This window comes from Dama dama, chromosome 7, assembly GCF_033118175.1.
Source record: "Dama dama isolate Ldn47 chromosome 7, ASM3311817v1, whole genome shotgun sequence".
NCBI lineage: Eukaryota > Metazoa > Chordata > Mammalia > Artiodactyla > Cervidae > Dama > Dama dama.
Window position 1 is genome coordinate 39,784,176 of NC_083687.1, and position 25,339 is coordinate 39,809,514.

The 25,339-nt window shown below is 42.2% G+C and overlaps 1 protein-coding gene across 5 annotated transcripts in view; it reads left to right on the forward strand.

Moving 5' to 3' along the window:
* MBOAT1 (membrane bound O-acyltransferase domain containing 1) overlaps positions 1–25,339 on the forward strand; it is a 120,334-nt gene that overhangs the window by 85,098 nt on the left and 9,897 nt on the right. Inside the window, exons 9-14 of one of the 5 annotated variants that reach the window (XR_009693636.1) lie at positions 2,967–3,047; positions 3,425–3,528; positions 5,928–5,992; positions 7,938–8,070; positions 11,022–11,173; positions 19,840–20,055. Coding sequence is in view for 2 of the 5 variants with exons in the window: in XM_061147527.1 (XP_061003510.1) it covers positions 2,967–3,047; positions 3,425–3,528; positions 5,928–5,992; positions 7,938–8,070; positions 11,022–11,173; positions 19,840–19,966 (662 nt within the window). In the remaining 3 variants the exon portion in view is untranslated. Of the gene's footprint in view, positions 1–2,966; positions 3,048–3,424; positions 3,529–5,927; positions 5,993–7,390; positions 7,436–7,937; positions 8,071–11,021; positions 11,174–12,601; positions 12,670–19,839; positions 21,146–25,339 lie in introns of those variants that run through there. The other 4 variants (XM_061147527.1, XR_009693637.1, XR_009693638.1 and 1 more) reach the window with 4 other exon arrangements.

Consider the following 25,339-nt stretch of genomic DNA (forward strand, 5'->3'; position numbering starts at 1 on the left):
GGAATCTGGGTGGGGAGGCGGTTACAGGGCACAGGGCTGTCCAGCCTCACTCTGTCCTTTGTGGAGTGACTCCAGATATTTAGAGAAGAGAAATAACCCTTCCCACAGCTTGCTTTCGCTGTGGACTTACCTCTTTGTCTTTTCTTCCCCACCACCCTTTCTTCATTGTTTTTGGTAGCTTCAGTAGAAACGCTTCCTTAATTTGCATGGCCTCAATTTGAAGTTTGTAATAGTTTAGATTGCATGGGCTGGTCTGAAATTAACCTTTGTATTATTTATGAGTAAAGATGCAATGAATAGTGTAACAGGGAATATTTAAACTGCTTAACCGAATAATTGTTTTATCCAGCTCCTTCAAACACCATTTCCATATAATTGATGTACTAATTATACACAATTATAAATTTAATCCTTAAAGCTGGCCTCTTGATGAATCTCAGCCGACTTGCACTGTGTACGTCTAGATGAAGTTACCGTTTCTATCGAAAGAATAGAGCTATTTTCTTTGGACTTAGGATTTGAGGCTAGTGTTTTTTCTCCTACTAATGAGTACTAATTAGTGAGGCTCAATTATAGCCCAGGCTGTGTTCTAAAGATCAAAGATGCCCAAATAGGGGTGTCCAGCGAATTTATCTTCCGTCATATGTTAGGGCCGTGTAGAATGCAAGTGAAGCCAGTTTTGGGTTGGTGAACTTAGACATTCTAACTGCTCTAAGGCAAGAACAGTCTTGGATAAAAGGTGGCAGGATGCACTAGGGGGAGCAGGGAATTCCAACCACGTCTGACTGAGGCAGTTCTGAGAGTCACCTCTTCTGGTTCTTACATTTATCTTTCAGATGGCTCCTAGCCAATATCAGCCTGGTGGAATCAGAATTTTACCACCTGAGTGACCTTTTTTTTTTTTTTTTTTTGATGTGGACCGTTTTTATAGTTTTTATTGCATTTGTTACAGTATTGCATCGGATTTATGTTTTGGTTTTTTGACCTGAAGGCATGTGGGATCTTGGCTCCCCACCCAGGGAATCGAACCTGCATTGGAAGGCGAAGTCGTAACCACTGGCCCACCAGGGAAGTCCTGCACGCCTGGCGGGACTGAATGATCTTAATGTTAACGTCACTCAGCTTTAGCCGCCTTACTAACAAGATGGGGGTGGCAGTAATAATGATGATGATGGTGGCAGCTAACCATTCTTGAATGTTGACTTGGGCCAGGCCCTGTATTATGCACTCTACATATATTCAATTTGGTTTAATCCTTTCAACATCCCTTTAAAATAGGTACAGTGTGGTACAATGTTATGACATCCACTCAAGAGAACAGTTTCCTAGAAGTTAGACAGCTCTCCCAAGGCTGTGAATTGACCCCACTCCCAAGTGGAGAAAGGAACCCAAGAGATCACCGTTCCCACGACGATGGTAGTGTGAGTCACCATCTTCACACCATTGTGAGCATTAAATGAGAAATGTCTGTGGAATGCTTTTCAGAATCCTGGGGAAATATTTAAGGACCAAAAAAAAAAAAAAAGTTGTTATTCTTCTGTGTGTGTTAGATCTGAGGCTGGAGCCTGGACAGGGCATGCCTGGATTGCTGTGCTGGTCCCAGCACTGTCAGCCCAGCCCTCGGGAGCGCGTCCTCCCCTGGTCTTGTTTAATTCTGTGCTTCGCTGTTTGTGCCCACAGAGTGTAAATTCATGATCTCTTAGCTGCTGCACCCTGGCTGTGTCCTCCTTTTCCACCGAATTTCCCTCCAGTCGGCATGGGAGGAAGAGATTTCAGGACTCCTTTCTTTCCTCCCTTCTCTGAAAGAAACCAGATTATTTTACAGGAAAGCTAAGCGTAAGATAAGCAGTTTTAAGTCATCAACAATGCCAAAGGGGAAGCAGGCCAACTTCGAGGGGGCTGGTTTTTCTTCCCACTGGCCCTTCAGAAGTCCAACGTGAGTTGGACTTGAACTCCCCTAGAAACGGAATGACCAAAGCTATGGGAAGGGTTTCTCTGACATCTCCCCCAGATCTCAGGCTCTACAACTTCATTAGTTTGATTTTTTATGTTTATAGCAGCTTTATTCATAACTGTCAAAAGTTGGAAGCAGGCATCAAGTAAGTACATTTGCTGCTTTTTTATTTGTTCTCTGTAGATTGCTTTATTAAGTTAAACAAGCTCTCTTCTCTGCAAAGGTTTAGGGGTTTTGATGAGGGGATCTTGTTTTTCATTAGGAAAAGATGAATTCTATGGAATGTCATCTCTGTATCTGTTAATATGACCATATTTTTCCTTTTAATCTGTTAAAAAGCTCATTTGATTATTTTTAAGGAAATATTCTAACAGAGTAAACTTGAAAGAAGATATCTTGGCCATCATAATACAAGTGTGTTGATTTCATCAGGTCTCTCTTTGAGTGTAAAAAATATCATTAAGGAACTGATTAGAAATGAAATACAGCAGGGGGACGGTTTCACAGAGTTCAGTGAAGTGAAGTGAAGTAAAGGTGGACACAGGAGCTTTTAGACTGACTTTGTGGGTAGGGTGGCTTTGGTCATTGCATCCATGTGTGGCCTCTTTGGCGGGCTTCCCAGGTGGAGCTCGTGGTAAAGAACCCGCCTACCAATGCAGAAGACATGAGAGATGTGGGTTTTATCCCTGAGTCAGGAAGATCCCCTGGAGAAGGGCATGACAACCCACTCCAGTATTCTTGCCTGGAGAATCCCACGAACAGAGGAGCCTGGCGGGCTACAGTCCATGGGGTAGCAAAGAGTCGTACACTGACTGAAGTGACTTAGCATGTATGCATGTGGCCTTTATGGCAGCTGCCTCCAAATTCACAGCTCTGGTACTATTCTTTGTCGTAAGTTCTAAATTGTTCTAACTTTATCTTGGCCATCCCAACTGATGTCCCTACTGACGTGTCATGCTTAACATGTCCAGAATGAGCTTCAGTTTCTCTTTCAGAGCTGATTCTCTTCCAGATGTGATGCTATCGATAGCCTGTCTCCTGCCATCTTTAATGACAGCCCTTGGATGGAGTTCCCTCTCTTCTGAGCTTATATGTAAATAATTCCACCTTTTTCCCTTTCTCCCCTTATATCTAGTTGGCCTCTAAATCTTGCTATTTCTTTGTTTTGTTTCTTCATCTCTCTTTTTCTCATTCTGCACATTCTGTGAGCATCTTCCTTCTTACTTAGCAGGTGCTCACGAAATGCTAGAGAATGAATAGAAATGAATGAATAAAAGTTGACGTCACCCAAGAGCCAAAACTCTGACTTTTAGTAGTACCAGGAGATCCTGTAAATTTATTTTGGTTTCTTACTCAAGGAAACTGCAGCCATCTCTCTTCCTCTTAAAGCTAGACAGACATTTAGTTATCTTTGAAAGCAGCAATGTGACTTTTGTCCCACGTCCTAATGTGTTGTTTTAAAAACCATAGCTGATGCAGTGAATAATGCAGCTGGCTTTGGGTTCAGCGGAGTGGATAAGAATGGAAATTTCTCTTGGGATCTGCTTTCTAACCTAAACATCTGGAAAATTGAGGTGAGTGTATCATGCTTTTGAATGACGCTGCCATTGTGAATACAGCAAACGGTGTGCTGTGAGTGTGATATACATGGGAGGTCGTCGTTAGTGTCCAGGAAAAAGCCACTATCGGGGAATGCTGGCTCCAGCAGTCTCTGAAACATTCTGTGTCTCAGAACTCTTTTCCTTATATATATATATATATATATATTTTTTTTTTTTTTTAAGGTACCTACTTTCTTGGCATTATTAATGGTTCTAGTAACAATGACACATGGAAAGCCCGCCAAAGAGCCAGGAAAATCTTTTTGTTGTTTACATTCCTGTTGTCATCAACTAGAAAGTACATTTTCATGTCATTTTCTCTTGGTGACATTCTCCTTTCCTCAAAGATACAGACTAGCATTGTATTGCCAGTGTTCTCTGTGGCTCCTTTGGAAACATTTATAATGCATCTGCTTTTAAGAATTACAACAGTGCACAGCTTTTAGGCCTCTAGAATTAGAGTGGTGTTTTCTCTTTCACTGGCTTTGTTCTTGGACCACAGTTCTCGGTATTATCATTTCCATCTCTAGAGGTGATCTCTGTGGGGCCCCATCCTTCTTGATATTCTCAGCGTTGTCATTCCTCAGCGCTGAAGGGAATGCCAAGCCTCTGGCTGTTTTCCTCCTTGCAGCCGGAGGGCATGATTCTCAACACACAGAAGTACTGGTTCTCCAGCCAAGAGACCCATGGTTGCTGTTGGCTATGCCACTGGAGAGTCTAGGCAGAAAGAGGATGTCCGTGTGGGGCAGGAAACCCCGGAGGTGGAGACTGACCCCCTGCCAGCCACATTCGGTGGGAACAAGGCCACAGGGAGGCCTGGGGGACCGCCTCCAACTGCTTGATACCTGGGGCTTCTCTTCATTTCAATGGACACAATCCAGCCTCCAGAACAACCTCTCTTTTGTTTTTCTATATAGATGATGTCAGAGAGCAACGTGTTCTGACTTTCCTCCCCTTTCCCACTAAAATTCTCGTCACCCTCAAAACCCTCGGACCCCGGCTGGCTGCTTTGGCGTGCTGAGGGTAAATGGGCCTTCAGGGTGGGTCCCCTGGACCTCCGGCTGCCCACCAACCCCTCCACTGCGGCCCTGAAGACAGAGCCCCCTCACTGTGCGCACGTGTTCTGGGGGATGCTGAGTCATGTATTTATTCTGATAGAACACCAGGAGGAGAAAGTTTGTATTTCCGGTGAAGCTGATATACAGCCAGGAGCTAAGTAGGACCACCAAGGAAGTCTGATTGAATTTAGGCACTTTTAGATCTGTGTGGATAGCATTTTATTAGCCATGGAAGATGGCTAAATGGATAAATAAAACTCCTTAGGGCAGCAGACCTCACCAGGGACCAGTTTCGTGGAAGACACTTTTTTCCTGGACCAGGGGCAGGGAATGGTTTTAGGGTGATTCAAGCTCATTACGTCTATTGTGTGCCTCATATCTATTGTTATTACATCAGCTCCACCTCAGATCATCCGGCATTAGATCCTGGAGGTTGGAGACCCCTGCCTTAGGGTTTTGAAACTAAAAGCTCGTAGTAGACAAATCTGTCTGTCCATCCTTGATGCATTCTCCCTCTTCCTCCATTCCTTCTAAACATATTACATTAGGCCAACGTGTGGCCTAAAATTTTCTTATGGTTGAAACAGAAAACAGTGACATCTACATTTGCCAACTTCATTAGGAATTCTAGTTCTTAAATGTGTGCTACATGCTTTCTACACCCAGCCTTTATTATTATTTATTTTTTTTTTTTGGAATTAGGAAACCCAATTTATGACTTATTTTGGAATCTTTCTGCATGGTTGACCTACCTGCGTCATGCCGGCGGGGTGATATTTTCTTGTTTCCTTTTCTGTATTGTGACTCCTTCATGCGTGAAATCTCCTTACTATTCTAGATACAATTGGAAGCATTTGAACCTGTGTAGCTCCTTGCAGAATAACTGCACCAGACTGACCTAGTTTACAGCTGGCCCCAGAGTGAAACGATGACAACTGAATTCAAGGTGTCTCTGGAAGGGCCTTAAATTCACAGGATGAAGCTTTTCCTGTAGCAAATCCCATTTTAGAGGGTTTAGTTTTAAAATTCAGATGACTTGGGTTTTGTGTTTAACCGGAATGGAAGGAAAACCCACAACACATTCTTTCGGTCATCCTAAAATTTGAAAATAGATTTTGAGAGAAATTGAGACTCTGCAAGCCAAGTTTTAGTTGCAAAGGAAATCTTGTGAAGCCCATAAAGTCTGACTGTGTACACTGAGTCAGTCACTGTGGAAATAGCACCTCTAGCCTGCCGCCAGGGAAATTCTGGGGAGGACTTTCCGTTTCTGGGGATATTTAAAGCTAATGATAGGTGTTATTTTCTCCTTTCTAGACTGCCACAAGTTTCAAAATGTACGTAGAGAACTGGAATATTCAGACAGCTACTTGGCTAAAGCGGTAAGGAAAACAAAAATGACCTTGTTACTCATGGCACTGGGATATGTTTAGATGGGCAGCATTAGATGAACAGCCGTAGTCTGCCGGGTCGTGTCAGCTGGCACTTTTGTTTGGTATTAACATCTATGCTGTGTCAACGAAAAAGCAGGAATAATTTGAGAAGGTCACAATGTAGTATATTTATTTCACTGTACCAAATACTTGCTAATGCCATTCCTGTGTACCAGGTACTCATTTAATCCTCATAGCAATCCCATGAAGTGTTGGTACTTACTATCTCCATTTTACAGATGAGGAAAGTGAGGCACAGAGGGCTTGTGTAACTTGCCCAAAGTCACACAGCTAAGGAGTAATAAGCATGAGTCCAGCACATCTCCAGAGCCAGGCTCTTAACCTCTGTGATGTGCAGCTGCTTACCTAGAGGAGAGTCCATTGCTCAGATGTCAGGGAGGGGCAGTGTCACGGAGGACTGCTGTTTATTTTATCTGTAGCATTGAAAACTTTATGGTACCCCCCCACATGTTGATGCTTTTTAACTTTGTATTTTTTGTATTTCTCTGTCCTTTTGTTTTTCCACCCATTCCAAAATTAGAAATATTACTGCTTATGGAACTAATGACATGCTATCCTCGAAGCAACAGACGCTAGCTCATGAATATTCCTAATACATGAATGCAGAGAGAGTATAAAAATATTAAACTGTCAGTTCTACTGTTTTTGATAAGTAGCATTTTTCATCTTGTTAAAACATTGGGGTCAAAGAAGAGACAGTGTATAACAGTTCTACCAGAGTAAACTCATGCAATTAATCTGAACATGCACATTTTGAAAATTTGCCCTTAAGGTACTGCTATTAATTTTGTGAATCATTTTAGCATAAACCTCTATTTCTGTGTATTGAATGACCCCAATGTATTGAGAATCCTATAGTCTCCGCTAGGAGCTTGTTCTCCATAAACATTTTTTATGTGAACATATATAAAAAAATATTTTTAAAAAATCATTTTAGAAAACGGAATATTTCATTCATACATGAAGATACAGAGAAGTAAGAAATAAACATCCATGAAAAGTACCGCTCGTTTAAGAAGAAATATCACACGTGGAATTCCATCCTTGTTTCTTTCCTCAAATGCATTCCCTCTCTTCCCATAAAGAGAAAGCTGTGATCCTTTGGTTTTAACTCAGTTACTTTTGACTGTTGGGATTTATTTTTCATCTGGGCTGTCTCATTTAGGAAGCCATGAAGTTGCTCCCCAGGGTACCACTGTCAATCTCTAGACTGGATTTGGGAGGAAGTCCCCTGTCACTTTGTTTTAATAAACTACCAAGAAGCTGGAGCTCCCCAGGGTATTTCCTGGCAGTTCCTGGACTCTCATAACGCTCTCACTCTTGAAGGCAAATTCATGGATTGGAATCCGATGGACACTGAGAACTGAAGAGGTCCTGTAACGGACGTGTTGATTTTGTGCTGGAGTCATGGCCAAGAGAGATGAGAAGGCTGCAGTATTGTTTTTTGTTGTTGTTGTTGTTTAAGGTGGCATTGGGGCCAGTGTGGAAAGTAAATTATTTCCACTAAATGAGGACCCTTATCTGGTTCTAAATGTTTTTAAAGCCAATGGCACTTTCCAGTCTGGAAGATCCCCTAGAGAAGGAAATGGCAACCCACTCCAGTATTCTTTCCTGGGAAATCCCATGGATAAAGGAGCTTGGCGGGCTATAGTCCTTGGGGTTACAAGAGAGTCAGACATGACTCTTAGTGTTTAAGAAAACTAGAGTTCAAGGCTGCTTGGACTACACTGAAAGTCCCTGATGAGGGTTAGGCAGGCATGCCATCAATGGATCATCAAGTGATTTCTGCATGATTGGATCCAAAAAGATGCAGGTGGCGGTGAAAATTCCTGACATGTTTGACCTGAGGCTCATTGTACCTTCCTGTCTCCAGTGTGTGCTACGAGCGGGTTCCCTGGTACCCCACAGTGCTGACCTTCATCCTGTCTGCATTATGGCACGGTGTCTACCCTGGGTACTACTTCACTTTCTTAACTGGAATCCTTGTCACTCTAGCAGCCAGAACGGTAAGCTTCCTTCGGTTATAGGGTGTTCTCCTTAGTAATCAGATGTCTGTGTGTGTGTTGTCTTTTAGGTCCCAGCAGGTTGGGGACCATGGTGAGAGTGATGTTTTGAGAAATCAACAGAAGTCTTCCCATTAGAGAAATATTTCAGTATATAGGAAGTTACGGTCATAAAATGGTTAACTGTTTTATTTTCATATTACTTACAGGGAGTGTTTGCAAAACAAAAGGACTCTTAGGAACAATGTTTAGTACCTTAAGAGATGAAAATATTTTTAATCATTAAAGGCTACTAATTACAGGTGACTAACATTATTCATAGAGAAGGAAATGGCAACCCACTCCAGTATTCTTGCCTAGAGAATCCCATGGACAGAGGAGCCTGGTGGGCTGCTGTCCGCAGGGTCGCACACGACGAAGCGACTTAGCATGCATAGCATAGCATCATTATTCATTCATGGAGATTCCATAAAACTTTGTTTTGCTTATACTATACATAATGTCTCTCTTCATAATCCTACACCTAAAAATAATTTGATCTCTGAGCAACTGTAAAAATTGCAGCCACAGGAACTGTTCTTTTAAAGATTTCTCTAACCTCTTGTGTTTACACAAACTTAATTTAATTGGATTAAAGTCTTTTGTGAATTTTATAAATTTAGTTCTCTAGGTTTTAGGAGTAGCCTTCAGTTTGTCCTAGACTGTTCCTATGATTTGCTGGCTGCAGAGCAAGAATAATGACAAATAAAAAAAACAAACATGACTGTCCTCAAAAATGAGGTGAACATGTACAAAAGTAATGACAAGTCTGTGTATTCTGTCAGAAGAGCTTTGAATTTTATTTCACTTCAGTACCTGATACTGATTCAGGTGCCAAGAGCTTTCAATGAGATTTGTTGAGCTGGTATTTTAGATGTGGGTTTAGGAGCCCTAACAAAGCTATTCACTGATTCTTTTATTTTTTAAAAATATGTTTATTGAGTGCCTCCTACATGCCAAGTGCTGTGATGGTTACTGGAGGAAAAAATGGAGAACAGAAGGGATATGGTCCCTATTCCTGGTCTGCCGCTGAGTATAGAGACATAACATCTATTACAAATGGGAAACAGCTCATATAAACGCATCACATCTTCCTGTTTGTTCAGTGGAGAAAGTGGGTAGAGAAGGATTTCTTTCCCATTTCTTGTAGCTACTGACTCATTGTTGAATTCATCTGTTCGATTAATATTTCAGGAGCCTTTTTATATGTTAGTAGGTGCTGGGCTACTGCAGTGAACAAGAGTTCTTCACCCATGGAATTTTTATTAGATTGGCCAAAAAGTTCACTCGTGTTTCTCCTTAAGCACTTGTAGAAAAATTTGTATGAAACTTTTTAGCTGACCCAATATTTTATTTATATAAATGTTTGTTGTGTGAACATAGGTAATTGATTATTCTGATTAGCACAGTTTAAAGTTTCATAGCAACCCAGTTCACTATTGTTGCCTGGGAAATCCCATGGACAGAGGAGCCTGGCTGGGCTACAGTCCATGGGGGTCACAAAAGAGTCAGACATGACTTAGTGACTACACAAGAACAATAAAAGTGTATATTGTACATATTTGTGCAGTGAAAGCAAGCATTTTCTTTTTTCCCATTCATATACCAACTTAGGTCATATAACTAAAAACAGATGGAAGGACAAAGGCTAGAATTTTGTTAATACATTCAGAGTATTATTTCTTAAAATTGTCTTTCGTTCAGTTGATCTTAATTGCTATAAAAGCATTGATTTATTGGGTTGGGCCAAAAATTTGTTCAAGTTTTTCTGTAACATCTTTTGCAAAAGCCCAAATGAACTTTTGGGCCAACCCAGTATGTAAAGCCTCTCAGGTGACCTTGGAACGTCTTCCACAAATGAGCCAGATAAGTGATGGAGAGAGGGTTGACAGAACAGTGTTTCCATTTTTCTCCCCTGAAGGGAGAATGAACTCAAACACTCATGAAGTGTCTCAGGCCTAGGAAGTTACTTAATGAAATCTCTTACATGCTTCTCAGTACTGCCCATGGATGGACTTCCAGCCTGTGTCTAGAGGACCTTAGAGCCAAGGAAGAGTCCTTACCCTCCTAGGCAGCCCTGGGATGACTTTCGTGCTTTGGGGCTGACCTGCCTTTAAACCAGCCATTGTTTCAAATCTGTCTTTGGTTCTGGCATCTGGAAATTGGGTGTCTTTCTGGAAACAACTCTGTGTCCAAAGACCTACAAATCCTTTGACACCCAGCATTTTTCATCTCAAAGAGTTTTGTTTCCTTGTCTGTAAAATGGGCATAATGATGTTTACCTGATAGATTTGTTGGGAGAATCAGAGATGATACCCATAAAGAATTTGCACAGGCTTGGCATGCTGTAAGCACTCAATAAATGGTATTGTGTCATTTATTTAAAAAAGTGTCATTATGACACTATTATATTATCACCGTTATTCAAAGGAAGTAAGTAAGACACAGTGCAGAGACTTTTCTACAAGGATATACATCACAAAATTGTTTACAAAGTTTCCCATAATTAAAATTGTGTCAGATTAGTATTTACTGACATAGAAAAAAGTTCATGCTATGTTGCTAAGTGAAAAAAAACAGGCTAACCATCTAGTGATGCCATTGGAAATATAAGTATGAATATGTATGAATAGAAAAGAGACTTGAAAGGGTTTTTCAATAATGCTTTTCTCTGGGAGATGTTTAAAAAAAAATCTGACTCTGCTTAGTTGTTCTTTAAACATTTTTCCACAGTGAATGGATGTGTACTTTTTAAAAATAACGAGAAAAACTATAATGGTATTTTTGGTTGAAAATAGAACTAAGATGGTTTGGTAGTTTTTATCTCCTGTGTTCCTGAGGTGAACTACCTGCATGCACGGAATAAAAGTTTTTATTTTTTGCACCCCGCCCCCCACGACTTCCTTGGTGAGCAGGTGAGGAAAAACTACAGACATTACTTCCTTTCTTCAAAAGCCCTCAAGGTTGCTTATGACATAGTCACCTGGGCTGCCACTCAGCTGGCCGTCTCTTACACGGTGGCCCCCTTCGTTATGCTGGCCGTGGAACCCACCATCAGCTTGTACAAGTAAGTTTCCCTCGTTCCCAACTGCTCTGTAGAAAACTTGTCTGGTAACCTCTGTGTTTGACTTAGGAGCTGGTAAACTGAATCAGCCAGTACTGACAGTTTCTATGTACGTTCTCGATGGGAAAATGTCTTAGAGAAGGCTTTAGGAGGAAGGATGCCAACAAATAGTAATGCAGATGGAGCAGAGTGGCCCTTGAGCCATTCCTAATATAAGTAAGGGATGCTTATGGTAGTGAATCCCTACGGGATGGGTCTGGATTACAAGCTCAGAGGGTGAGTTCACTGCCCTTACCTCTTTTTTCCAGGGGCTAGGCTCTTTTGGAGGCTTTGGGGCACCCCAGGAGGGACAGAACGCAGGCAGGAGCTGGATTCACCCCACAGACGAGGCCTTTAGGGAACGGGTGTCAGCCCCGTGTATTCAAACACCAGCCCTCCAGCTGAACCGCAAACCTCTTCTTGATTACTTTTATTGTTTCACTCCTCTGTTGAATTAGTCATATTTCTCTACTCTCAGAGAAATGGTTATGTGACCTCTGGCAAGTTATTAACCTCTTTTACCTGTGTTTTCTCAACTGTAAAATGAAGGTAAGAATAGAATTCATCTCAAAACACCTTTGTCAGGATTGAATGAGGCAGACGTACAAAGAACCCAGCCCAGTGTTGGACGCTGTAGGCTGTGCTCGGTAAATACTGACTTGTATTGTTTACTGATTTGCAGGGACTTCTGTAGATTAAGTTTGGGCCATAGCTACAGTCAGAAAAGTGGCTTGGAAATAGACATGCAAATGTGCCTTACTGTACATCAGAGACTGGATACACTGGTTAGGAATGATCAAAGATACTCACTGCTCAGTATAGGTATCAGAGTCTAGAGGTGGGATTTTTTTTTTTTTTTCCTTTTCAGGTTGAAGTCTGTTTCTATAATTCCAGTTAGGTCATAGGAGTTATGTCCAGATAACATGGAAGTTGAACTGGTTTATATACAGCTTTTTCTAGACAAGGGATGCCAGATTAGTGGAAAAAGAATTATAATCTTCAGCCAAAAAAAACCCCTCAGTTCAGGTGCCACAGAGGTAGAAGCCATGAGCTGTCCCGCCTGCACGAGGCTCCCTCTTCCCAGAGGTACCTGCCCCCCCGAGTCTGCACCAGCTTGGTTTTACCGCCTATGTCCCCTCCCTCTGAGCAGCCCTACATGCTCACGGCTCCATTTCCCTTTCCCAGTGCCCTCCAACCAGCATTTGCCCTTTATTATCTTGTACATTTTAACACTCTCTGAAGCAGCCTTTAAGTCCAGCTGAGCTATCCTCCTGGAGTTTGGGGCTTAGGTGCTAATTGTCTTTGTTAGTGATCTGGTTACAAAAAGTCTCATAGGTTTTGAGGTGTCTGCTTGTAACTTGTAACCCTCGGTCCTTTTGCCCCTTTTCTTAGGAGAGAGCTGCTCGTGAGGAGATAACCTTTTATAAAGAAGTGGAACCGTGAAATAAACAAGGAGTTATGTTAAACAGGTTTTTTTTTTTTTTTTTTTAAACAGGTGTTGAGACACATTGATTTGCATTCCTAAATCAGATGGCTGAGGGTTCCCCCAGTGTTTGGAAAATCTAAGTCACTATGCAGATAAAGAAACAGGAACTAGAGAGGCGAAACATACCCACCCCAGTCCTGGTATTTTAAGCACGTGATGTTGCTAGATGCAATATTTTTTTTTCCAGGAATATGTGTGTCATATTATAGCAGAAGTGCCTGTATTTAACTCAATATCATTTAATTGATCTCTGGGTCGGAAAGATGCCCTGGAGAAGGGCAACTCACTTCAGTATTCTTGCCTGGAGAACCCCATGGACAGAAGAGCCTGGCAGGCTGTAGGCCATAGGGTTGCACAGCACGGCATGCTAGGCACCGCTCTAGAAGCTGGGACTGGGATGGTGAGCCAAAGATAGAGCTCATTCCTTCTTCCGTGGAGTAGATAGCTTGATCACTTCTAAGTGATAGGAAATAACTGACAGATTTATAAATACCCACTAAGATCAGACCCTTGAATGAATGGTACAAAGATTCTGTACCATGTACATGGTGCACGTAACAGGAATCCGACTCTTGAGAGAAAGCAGCATTGAGCTTTCTTTCCCGGAGGCTGCACCATGGGAGTGTGAAGCAGGTATAGAGTGTGTGGGGGTGCTGAGGGGGCAGCTGGAGCACTGGGGGTTGGGCTGCAAACCCTGGGAGCAGCACAGATAGGCTCCACTGTAAGAGGACGAAGCCCTGAGAAAACCATGAGTGTGGGGCGACTGTAGAACCAATCCAAGGTCGAGCAGTGAGCTGAGGAGAGAGAATGGTAGGTGTCACTACCCCTGTTTATTATTTATGGCCATGGAGGCTCAGAGAGGGTGAGTGATTTAACAGATGTCACACTTGCAAAGTTTTTGGAAGAATGTTATCACTTGGGAGTCACACACCAGTGGTGATTTGTTTGTGATCACATGCATTTAACCTACTAAGTATGCTAAATTCTGCATTTAGGCAGGAGCTTTAGGGAAAGAAATGATTATCAGTCCAGATCACTCTCAGGAGGTTTCCATTTCTTTTTAAAAACAACCTAATTTACTTAAAAGGCACACAGACCTCTGTTTAGAGTGAAATTGACATTTGTGTCACTTTCGTCAGTTTCAAGTAATTCAGCCTAAGTGGTGTGTTGCTTTCCTCTCTGCTTATGTATACCATTTAAATCCCTACCTAGGTCAGCTCTCTCCAGGAGAAGCTTCTACAGTGACAGAAATGCCATCCAGTAGGTTGGCCGTCAGCACATGTGGCCACTGAGCTTTTGAAATGTGTCTAGTGTGACTGAGAAACAGTTTTCAACCTAATCTAATTTTAATTAATTTGAATTTTAACAGCTGCATGGCTGTTGCCAATGGCTATTATAGATTGCCTCTCAAAAGTGTTTTTAAAACAATTCTTTTTCAGAAACTCTTAGGGGACTCTCTGAATCTGGCAGAAGAAATTAATGGAGATGGGTCTGGCCAGATCTGTTCCTCTCTAGTGGGTAATTTCAGTAACTGGAGATGATTGGCAGTCGTATGCAAATCCACTTCTCACGGTACCCTTCCCTGATTGACATATAAGTGTCAGACGGGCTTTGTTTTTCTGTCTTGTCACTTTTCAATCTGTAGTGACTAAAAATCCTGCTTTAAATTTCGCAGTCTACTTTTTTCCCTTGTAGTTGTGAGACCCAGTGAACATCTGAATGTATCATGAAAGAACTTGTGTTTCCAAAAACGTGGCAGAGTAGAAGGATTTGAGCTCACTTCCTCTCCGGAAATCACAAAACTCACACCTAAGTGCTGAACAGCCATCGACCAAGAAGACTGGAGCCTACCCCAAATGATATTTTATATTCAAAGAGAAAGAAGAAGCCACACGAGACGGCAGGAGGGGTGCTTTCACAGCACAGTCAAATCCTATGTCCACCAGGTGGGCAGCCCATAGACTGGAAAAGAATGATATCACAGCGGTTCTCTCACAAGATCTCCCACATCACGCTCCCCAGCATGAAGGTCCAGCCCTGAGAGGAGGGACCCCAGAGCATCTGGCCTTGGAGGTCAGAGGGGCTTGAGTACAGGACTGGGGGAGACAGAGTCCACTCTTGTGGGCACAGACAAGGTTTTGTACACACTGGGAGCCAGCCCAGAGTAGTCAACTCCATAGGAGCTGGGGCTGGACCTATGGGTCCTGGAGGATCTCCTGTGGAGACAGGGCTTGGCTGTGGCCCATTGGGGGAGGGGTAAGGACAGTGGTGGCAGCCATTTTTGCATCAAGACCCGGCTTTAACCAACAGCCTACCGCTCCAGTGCTGGAAGGCCTCAGACGGAACAATCCGCAGGAACACAGCCACACTGAGGTCACCTGGTCCTTGTGTTAGTCTCTCAGTAGCCCGCCAAGGTTAGAGTTGCTCTGTCCATGGGATTCTCCAGGCAACAATACTGGAGTGGGTGGCCATTCCCTTGGCCAGGGGATCTTCATGACCCAGGGATGTAACCCCCGTCTCCTGAACTGCAGGCAGATTCTTTACCATCTGAGCCACCAGGGAAGTCTCAGCCACCTCTAGAGACACCCCTTGACACAATCCTGACCAATGCCAGAGCACCTTACCTGCCTCCTGAGAAACATGTATGCAAATCAAGAAGCAACAGTTAGAACCAGACATGGAACAACAGACTGGTTCCCAACTGGGAAAGGAGCATGTCAAGACTTTATATTGTCACTTCTGCTTACTTAACTTATATCAGGGGACATCATGTGAAATACCAGGCTGGAATCTAGATTGCTGGGAGAAATATCAATAACCTCAGATATGCAGATGATACCACACTTATGGCAGAAGGCGAGGAGGAACTAAAGAGCCTGTTGATGAAAGTGAAAGAGGAGACTGAAAAACCTGGCTTAAAACTCAACATTCAAAAAACGAAGATCACGGTATCTGGTTCCATCACTTCATGGCAAATAGATGGGGAAACAATGGAAACAGTGACAGACTTTATTGTCTTTGGCTCCAAAATGACTGCAGATGGTGACTGCAGCCATGAAATTAAGACACACGCTCCTTGGAAGAAGAGCTATGACCAACTTAGACAGCATATTAAAAAGCAGAGACATCCACATAGTCAAGGCTGTGGTTTTTCCGTGGTCATGTATGGATGTGAGAGTTGCACTATAAAGAAAGCTGAGTGCCGAAGAACTGATGCTTTTGAACTGTGGTGTTGGAGAAGACTCTTGAGAGTCCCTTGGACTGCAAGGAGATCCAACCAGTCCATCCTAAAGGAAATCAGTCCTGAATATTCATTGGAAGGACTGATGTTGAAGCTGAAGCTCCAGTACTTTGGCCACCTGATGTGAAGAATTGACTCATTGGGAAAGACCCTGATGCTGGGAGGGATTGGGGGCAGGAGGAGAAGGGGATGCCAGAGGATGCCATCCAGTGATGAGTTGGATGGCATCCCTGACCTGACCTGATGGACATGAGTTTGAGCAAGCCCTGGGAGTTGGTGATGGACATGGAAGCCTGGCGTGCTGCTGTCCACGGGGTCACAAAGAGTCACACACAACTGAACTGAACTGACAAGATCCTGACCACCTGAATGACGAGACCCAGCTCCTGGTGGGCGGGCACCAGTTCCAACCACAAGGAAACCTGCACAAACCTCAGGACCAATGTCAGCCACTAGAGGGCAGACATGTGAAGCAAGAGAAGCTATGATCCTCAGGCCTAAAGCAAAGGAAAGAAAGACGACAAATGAAATTCAAAGTTAGTAGAAGGAAAGAAATAGATCAGAGCAGAAATAGAGATGAATAATGGAAAAAAATCAAACTAAAAGCTTTTTAAGAATGTAAACAAGATTGATAAATGTTAGCCAGACTCATCAAGGATAAAAGGGAGAGAACTCAAATCAATAAAATGAGGAATGAAAAAGAAGTTAAACTGACACCACAGAAATATAAAGGATCTTAAAAGACTACTACAAACAACTATATGCCAATAAAATGGACAACCTAGAAGAAATGGCTAAATTCTTAGAAAGGTACAACCCTCCGAGACTGAACCAGAAAGAAATAGAACAGACCTGTTCAATTTCAGGTGCTGAAGTTGAAACTGATTAAAAATCTTCCAACAAATAAAAGTTCAGGACCAGATGACCTCACAGGCAAACTCTATCAAACATTTAGAGAGGAGTTAACACCAATCCTTCTGAAACTCTTCCAAAAAATTGCAGAGGAAGGAACCCTAATGTGTATTGCAGCACTGTTTACAATAGCCAAGACACGGAAGCAGCCTAAACGTCCATCAACAGATGAACGGATAAAGAAGATGTGGGGTGTGTGTGTGTGTGTGTGTGTGTGTATATATATATATATATATATATACACAGTGGGTCCCCTGGAGGAGGGCATGGCAGCCTACTCCAGTGTTCTTGCCTGGAGAATCCCCATGGACAGAGGAGCCTGATGGACTATAGTCCACGGGGTGGCAGAGAGTCAGACATGACAAGTGACTAAGCACATTACTCAACCATAAAAAGGATGGAATAATGCCATTTGCAGCGGCATGGATAGACCTACAGATTGTCATACTAAGTGAAATAAGCCAGACGAAGGCAAATACCATATCACCCACATGTGGAATCTGATTTTTAAAAAATGATACAAATGAACTCATGGACTTATCATGAAGTCGAAACAGACTTACAGATACTGAAAACACACTTATGGTTACCAGAGGAAAATGTGGGGGTATGGAGGATAAATCAGGGGCTTGGGGTTAACGTACACACACCACTATATATAAGATAGGTAACCAACCAGGACCTGCTGTGTGGCACAAGGAACTCTACTCAATATTCTCTGACAAGCTATATAAGGACAGAATAAGAATGAATATATGCATCACTGAATCACTTTTTCACACATTTGAAACTAACACATTGTAAATCAACTATAATCCAATAAAAGAAGAAAAAGAATGAAATTGTCTTAGTTCAGGCTTCTGTGATTAAATACTATAGGCTGGGTGACTTAAACAACAGACTTTTTCTTTTTTTTTCCTTTGCAGTGGTGGAAGTTGGGAAGGTCAAGATCAAGGTGCCAGCAGATTTGGTTTCCAATGAGAGCTCTTTCAGGCTTGCAGAAGTTTGCCTTCTTGCTGTGTCCTCACATAGCAGAGAGAGACTGATGGAGACAGGGATAGCAAAAGAGATGGGTTGAGGGACAGTGAGAAGGACAGAGAGACAGCTCACACTCTGATTTCCTGTTATTTCCTAATAAACGCACTAATACTGTCATGGGGACCCCACCCTCATGGCCTCTTCTAAACCAAATCACTCCCTAAGGCTACTGCTTCCAATACCATCACACTGGAAGTCAGGGTTTCAGCGTATGTATTCGAGGAGGACAGAAATATTTAGTCTAGAGCAGAACACTTCTCTGAAACCATTTTCAAAAGCAAAATCTCCTAAGTTGTCTTTAACTAGATAACACTTATTAAATTCAGTGAATAAGAATGTTAGAATTTGTGTAGGAGTTTTTGTAGATAGCAAACTCCTTGAGAGTAGAACTATGTCCTATTCATCTGTATATCTGGACACCTACTTTAGTGCTAGGACACTATATAAATGTTAACTGAGTTCTTCCATAATAAAAAAAGATGAAGGGTTCTTTAACACTGGAGAGAAGTATGGAGTGTCAGAATAGGTTACTAAACCTTCCTGGGAGGTTGAAAAGAAAATTTTAACCCCTTGACTTCCAGAATATTTGATTGTAATCTAACATAACTGCTCCAGGGTAGATTTGACCACATGTAAATGATTCAGGCAAAAGGCAAAAACAAAGTCTTTTAGGAGAGCAGCTTTGGAAACTGGAATTCCCTCTGCCTTGGATGTGCCTATGAGAATCCCAGTCTATACTTGCAGAGCCAATGTGCTTCCCTGTTGAACTGTTTTTCACACTCAATAATGTCCTGGTTTAAATACTAAATCAGATGACCACTCACCTGTGGCTGTTAACCCCTCTGCTGGCTAAATTGCTACTACTTTGTCTGTACTGGTCTTTTCCATTCCCAAAAGAAGGGGTGTAGTCTTTGTCTTTTTGTAGATCCCAGTTTAATCCTTCCTACATCCTATGTGGGCTTCCTAGGTGGCTCAGTGGTAAAGAATCCCCTGTGATGTAGGAGATGTGGGTTCGATTCCTGGGTCGGGAAGATCCCTGGAGGAGGAAATGGCAGCCCACTCCAGTATTCTTGCCTGAAAAACTCCATGGACGGAGGAGCCTGGTGGGCTACAGTCCATGGGGTCACAAGGATGACTGAGCAGTGGCGCACACACACACACACACACACACACACACACACGTACTTACTGAAAGAAGAAAAGGTATGCTTGCTTCTGCTGGAGCTCTTGACTCTTCTGTAGACCTGACCTTATGATCACAGAAGCTGGGGGATGAGATGTAAATGCCCCTTAACATTATTTTCTTCTGCTCTTCAAAAAGCATTGGAGAAACTCTAAGTTCAGTTTTTCCAAAGGGATATATAGCAATCATATAAAAGCTGTTCCTAATTACTTCATTCATTGATGTATACAGATTTACTGAACATCTATACTGTGCCCAGTACCACACTTAGGCTGTAAGTCCACAAACCTCAAAAGCAAAATGTGTTCTAGTTTGGATGAAAATTATTGAGTCATGGGGTAGGCTTTTGAAATCTGGACTCTTGGGGCTCATAATGTCTACAAGAACCCTTGACACTTGGTGGAGCACATTGGCTAAAGTGTCAGTTGCTTTTGTGTTTGGGGAACATAGGGTAGGGCTTGAATTTGAATTCCATGCATCCTTATACTTTTAATATGGTGAGTTTCTAGCTGTGGGGTTAATGTTCTTGATCTGCTTATAACATCAGTGGGATAGTACCATGTGTCTGTCTGCAGATGGGCTGGTTGGTTTGCTCTGCCCAGCTCTGAGGTTTTGGTCCATCCTTGGCCCACTCACCCACTGTATGGAGTAGATCAAGGCAAGCCCGAGAGCGGTCAGGTCCACCGGTGCCAAAGGATGATGTACTTGCTTCATGTGACATTTCCCTTGTATATCCTCATTTGAAATACAGTGTGTATGTTTCTTCCTAGGTCTATGTACTTTTACTTACACATCATCAGTCTCCTGATCATTCTATTCCTGCCAATCAAACCACAAGCTCATAATCAAAGGCGGCCTCAGACTCTGAACTCTGTTAATAAGAAAAAAATGGATTGATACCTCCACCAAAAAAAAAAGAAAAATGCTGAACACTTAAGACTGCAAATCATTGGACAAAGACTCCAGAGTTCTCCAGTGACTTAGAGGTGATGTTTACATGCATTTTTTTTTTCTTGTTTGTTTTTTACGTGCAGGGAGTATTTTTGTAAGCCTTTTTGTACCATTAAATCAGCCATGCCCAGTTGATTTAATATTTCATAGGACATTTGAGTGGCATGGAGGTATGTGGAGAAAGTGCCAGAACTTGCAGAGACAGTGCATTCTGGGCATCTGGGTTTTTGTTTCTCTGGCATGATCTCCAGCCCCTGAAATCTGAATATTGGGAACCTGAGTGTGTGCTCCTGAAGTGAGAAGGGGAAGCTGAGATGAGTTGTCTTCCAGAATACACCCAAGATGGCTGTGCCTTGGGAAGCCCCCAGTCCTTTGACTGGTGACATTACTGTTCTCAAACACATTAACTACACTCAGAAGACTTCCGGGGAGGGACCGTGTGAAGGGAGGTCTGCAGAATACTGAAAACTCGATGAGCCAAGATCACCAACCGTGAACGGACACCTGTATGGACTTGAAGTCAGGCATGTGCCCTGAAGGCGGCTGTGTCCCCCCCCGCACCCCCCCCCCCCCAACGAGGGATGTAACCCTTCTTTCTTCTGCAATGAGCCAAGCTTGAAAATCAGAAAGTCTCCTGTCCAGGTACAAAGAGGTCTCAGAGGGGTTACTGTTCCCCATTGTACAAGTACATGCCTTCCACTTGCCCACACGTGGTCCTGAGAAAACACCCAAATTTCACACTATGAAGGCAGGAGGATACCTTTTTATTATTTTTTTAAAAATAAAATTACATTGAAGTTTGGGAAGAAGAGGCAGACATTTCTCTTCTCTTCCCTCACATCTTGGGAGTGTTCATGATCATGGCCATGGTGTTCACTTGGGCTGGTTTCCATTTTTCAGTTTCATAGTTGATTAAATTTGACATTATTTGAGTTGAATCATCCTGCCTGAAAGCAGAAATTGAAAAACGGTTTTCTGTCTTTGTCATGAATGTGCTGTGGCTCCTTTGGGAAACTTCTATGGGGTGATATTCTATGTGGGAAAAGGAAATGTGGTATTAAATGCTACGGAAAATAACAATAATGACAATAAAACATGCTATCATGTTGTATTTTCAATCAAAAACCTTGGGAGGAGAGGATTTGTTCAAATAAGAGGGTAAAAAGTTAGTTTCTTACTAAATGAATACTGTGTTTCTATATAAAGGAAATATTTCTGAAAAGCATTGCTTATTGTGTCAGTAGCATCTTGCCATTCTGAAGCATGTGTGTGCATTTTGTGTGTGTGTGTTTACAAATGTGTACAAACTTAAAGGTCTTACTTGCTTAAAATTTGAGCATGGTGTGCTCACTCTATACTTTATGTCAGGCGCTTGGATGGTTTTGGTTTTTGGTTGGATTTCTGATCTTCATCCCCCTAAGTGCAGATAGGATTAACTTCCTTTTACAGATGAGGAAAGAGAGTCAGGAAGATGGTTGCTAACTGCCCCACAGTCACAGACTTCGTGGTTGAGCTAAGATTGGAATTCACGGTGGTCCCAGGAAGGCTGCTGGCCATGGGATCTTCCCATGCTGGTGCTTCTCTTTGGACAATGAAATGTGAAATGATGTTCTTGTCCCTTAAAGAGTAAGGGTGGCCCTGTGCTGCTCAGAACCTAAGCTCTAGTCCTGACGCATGAGATAGGGAAGTTAAGAAGTAGCACATTTGGGCCAGGGTAGGAGGCTCACCCCAATTTAATCAGGTAACCTTCTGGGACTTCCCTGGTGGCTCAGATGGTAAAGAATCTGCCTGCAATGCAGGAGACCTGGGTTTGGTCCCTGGATCAGGAAGATCCCCTGGCAAAGGGAATGGCTACCCACCCCAGTGTTCTTGCCTGGAGAATCCCATGCACAGAGGAGCCTGGTGGGCTACAGTGGGGTCGCAAAGAGTCAGACACGACTGAGTGACTAACACTTCTTTCAATCTCCTAGCAACCCTTCTTAGTGTCCTGAAAGGAATCTTAGTGGATGCAGGGGGAAAAGGTAGGTGCCTAACATCTGTCAGAGTCTGCCTCCAGGAATATTTTGAGGAACAAGACCAAAATACATAATCTTGTACACTAGCAAAAATGGTGTATATCACCACTGGCATGGAGTGTGTGGAATAATCCATCTTACAATGAAATCCTTGAACTTGCAACATGATTTATGTCTGGGTTTCACTGTATTTTAAGTGTCTTCATTTCTGAGAGAAAAACTTTGGTGGTGAGAGGAGAGTTTATCATCACTTTGCTTTGCAGGGACTCTGCCAACCCCTGAGTCCTGGGCAAGTGGGGACCACTGGTCCCCTAAGTGACCACCAGAATCAACTATTCATTATGGAATAAAGTCAAGCCTATGGAATCTGGGCTCACAGATCACCTGTGTCAGACAGTGCTAGGTCCTGGGACACATTTTTGATACTATGAGGCTTTACTCAGTAATAAAAGGATAACACATTGAAGAACGATTCGTACCTTTCTTCCCCTGAGAACATTTGCCCATAGAAAAAAATTTCAACTTAGGACCCATATTTAGATAGAAGATGGGGACTATTTCTATCGCCATAGATTTCCTAGTTTTTAGGTATGACCTAAATCAAATCCTTTGTGATTATACAAATGGAAATGACAAATAGATTCAAGGGATTAGATCTGATCCAGTGCCTGAAAAACTATGGATAGAGGTTTGTAACATTGTACAGGAGGCAGTGACCATAATCATCTTCAAGAAAAAGAAATGCAACAAGGCAAAATGGTTGTCTGAGGAGGCCTTACAAATAGCTGTGAAAAGAAGAGAAGTGAAAGGCAAAGGAGAGATAAGAAAGCCTTCTTAAATGAACAATGCAAAGAAACAGAAGAAAACAACAGAACTGGAAAGACTAGAGAACTCTTCAAGAAAATTAGAGATACCAAGGAAACATTTCATGCAAAGATGGGCACAATAAAGAACAGAAATGGTATGGACCTAACACAAGCAGAAGATGTTAAGAAGAGGTGGGAAGAATACACAGAAGAACTCACAGAAAGATCTTCATGACCCAGATAACTACAATGGTGTGACCACTCATGTAGAGCCAGGACATTCTGGAGTGTGAAGTCAAGTGGACCTTAGGAAGCATCACTATGAACAAAGTTAGTGGAGGTGATGAAATTCCAGCTGAGTTATTTCAAATCCTAAAACACGATTCTGTTAAAGTGCTGCACTCAATATGCCAGCAAATTTGGAAAACTCAGCAGTGGTCACAGGACTAGAAAAGGTCATTTTTCATTCCAATCCCAAAGAAGGGCAATGCCAAAGAATGCTGAAACTACCACACGGTTGTGTTCATTTCACACGCTCATAAGGTAATGCTCAAAATCCTTCAAGGTAGGCTTCAACAGTACATGAACAGAGGACTTCCACATGTACAAATTAAATTTAGAAAAGACAAGAACCAGGGATCAAATTGCCAACATCTGTTGGATCATAGAAAAAGCAAGAAAACAGTTACTTCTGCTTTGTTTACGATGCGAAGGCTTATGCAAAAGCCTTGACCGTATGGATCACAGCAGGCTGGAAAATTCTTAAACAGATGGGAATTCCAGACCACCTTACCTGCCTTCTGAGGAACCTGTATGCAGGTCAAGAAGCAAGTTAGAAGCAGACATGGAACAACAGACTGGTTCCAAATTGGGAAAGGAGAATGTCAAGGCTGTTATATTGTCACCCTGCTTATTTAACTTATATGTAGAGTACATCATGTGAAATGCCAGGCTGGGTGAACTCAATCTGGAGTCAAGATTGCCAGGAGAAATATCAATAACCTCAGGTATGCAGATGACACCACCTTTACGCCAAAAATCGAAGAGGAATTAAAGAGCCTCTTGATGAAAGTGAAAGAGGAGAGTGAAAACTGGCTTAAAACTCAACATTGTTCTCCTTAAGGGCCAGTCACCCTCTCGTTTACCCTCTAACAAATTTCTTTTTCTTGCCCGAAAGAAAAAATTCAGCATTCATAAAATGAAGACCATGACATCTGGTCCCATCACTTCATGGCAAATGGATGGGGAAGCAATGGAAACAGTGAGAGACTTTCTTTTTTGGGGCTCCAAAATCACTGCAGATGGTAACTGCAGCCATGAAATTAAAAGACGCTTGCTTCTTGGATGAAAAGGTATGACAAACCTAAGCAGTGTATTAAAAAGCAAAGACACCACTTTTGCCAAAAAAGTTTCATATAGTCAAAGCTATGCTTTTTCCAGTAGTCATGTATGGATGTGAGAGTTGGACCATAAAGAAAACTGAGCACCGAAGAATTGATGCCTTTAAACTGTAGTGCTGGAGAAGACTCTTGAGAGTCCCTTGGACTGCAAGGATATCCAACCAGTCAATCCTAGAGGAAATCAACTCTGAATATTCATTGGAAGGACCGATGGTGAAGCTCCAACACTTTGGCCACCTGATGCAAAGAACCGACTCATTAGAAAAAACCCTGATGCTGGAGAAGATTGAGGGCAGGAGGAGAAGGGGGTTACATAGGACGAGATAGTTGGATAGCATCACTGACTCAATGAACATGAGTCTGAGCAAAATCCAGGAGATAGTGAAAGATAAGGAAGCCTGGTATGCTGCAGTCCTTGGGATCACAGAAAGTCAGGCATGATGGAGTAACTTAACAAAGAGTTTTGAGTTACCCTAAATGTATTATACATTTAATAAATATGTGTTGAGTTGATGAGCTTTAGGTTTAAAAGAAATACATTTTAGGGTTTTGTTTTGTTTTTTTAAAGGCCAGGTCTAGTCATCAGTGAAATGAAAATGAAAACCACAGTGAGATAATCAACCTCATGCTAGTCAGAATGGCTGTCATCAAAAAGAATAACAAATGTTGGTAAGAATGTGAAGATAAGGGAGCCCTCATATACCGTTGGTAGGAATGTAAATTGGAGAAGCTTCTGTGGAAAACAGTATGAAGATTCCTCTAAAGACTAAAAATAAAACTACCATATGATCTAATAATTCCACTCCTGGATATATATTAAAAAAAAAAAACCCAAAATGCTAATTCATAAAGAAACATGCAATCCTTTGTTCCCAGCAACCTTACTTATAATTGCTAAGGTATGGTAGCAAACTGAGTGTCCATTATCAGATGAATGGAGAGAGAAGATACAGTGTACACACACCTACATATAGAATATGCATACACACAATGGAATACTACTCAGCCATAAAAAGAATGAAAAATTTTGCCATTTGTAGTACCGTGGAGGGACTTGGCATTATGTGAAGGGAAATAAGTCAGAGAAAGATAAATACT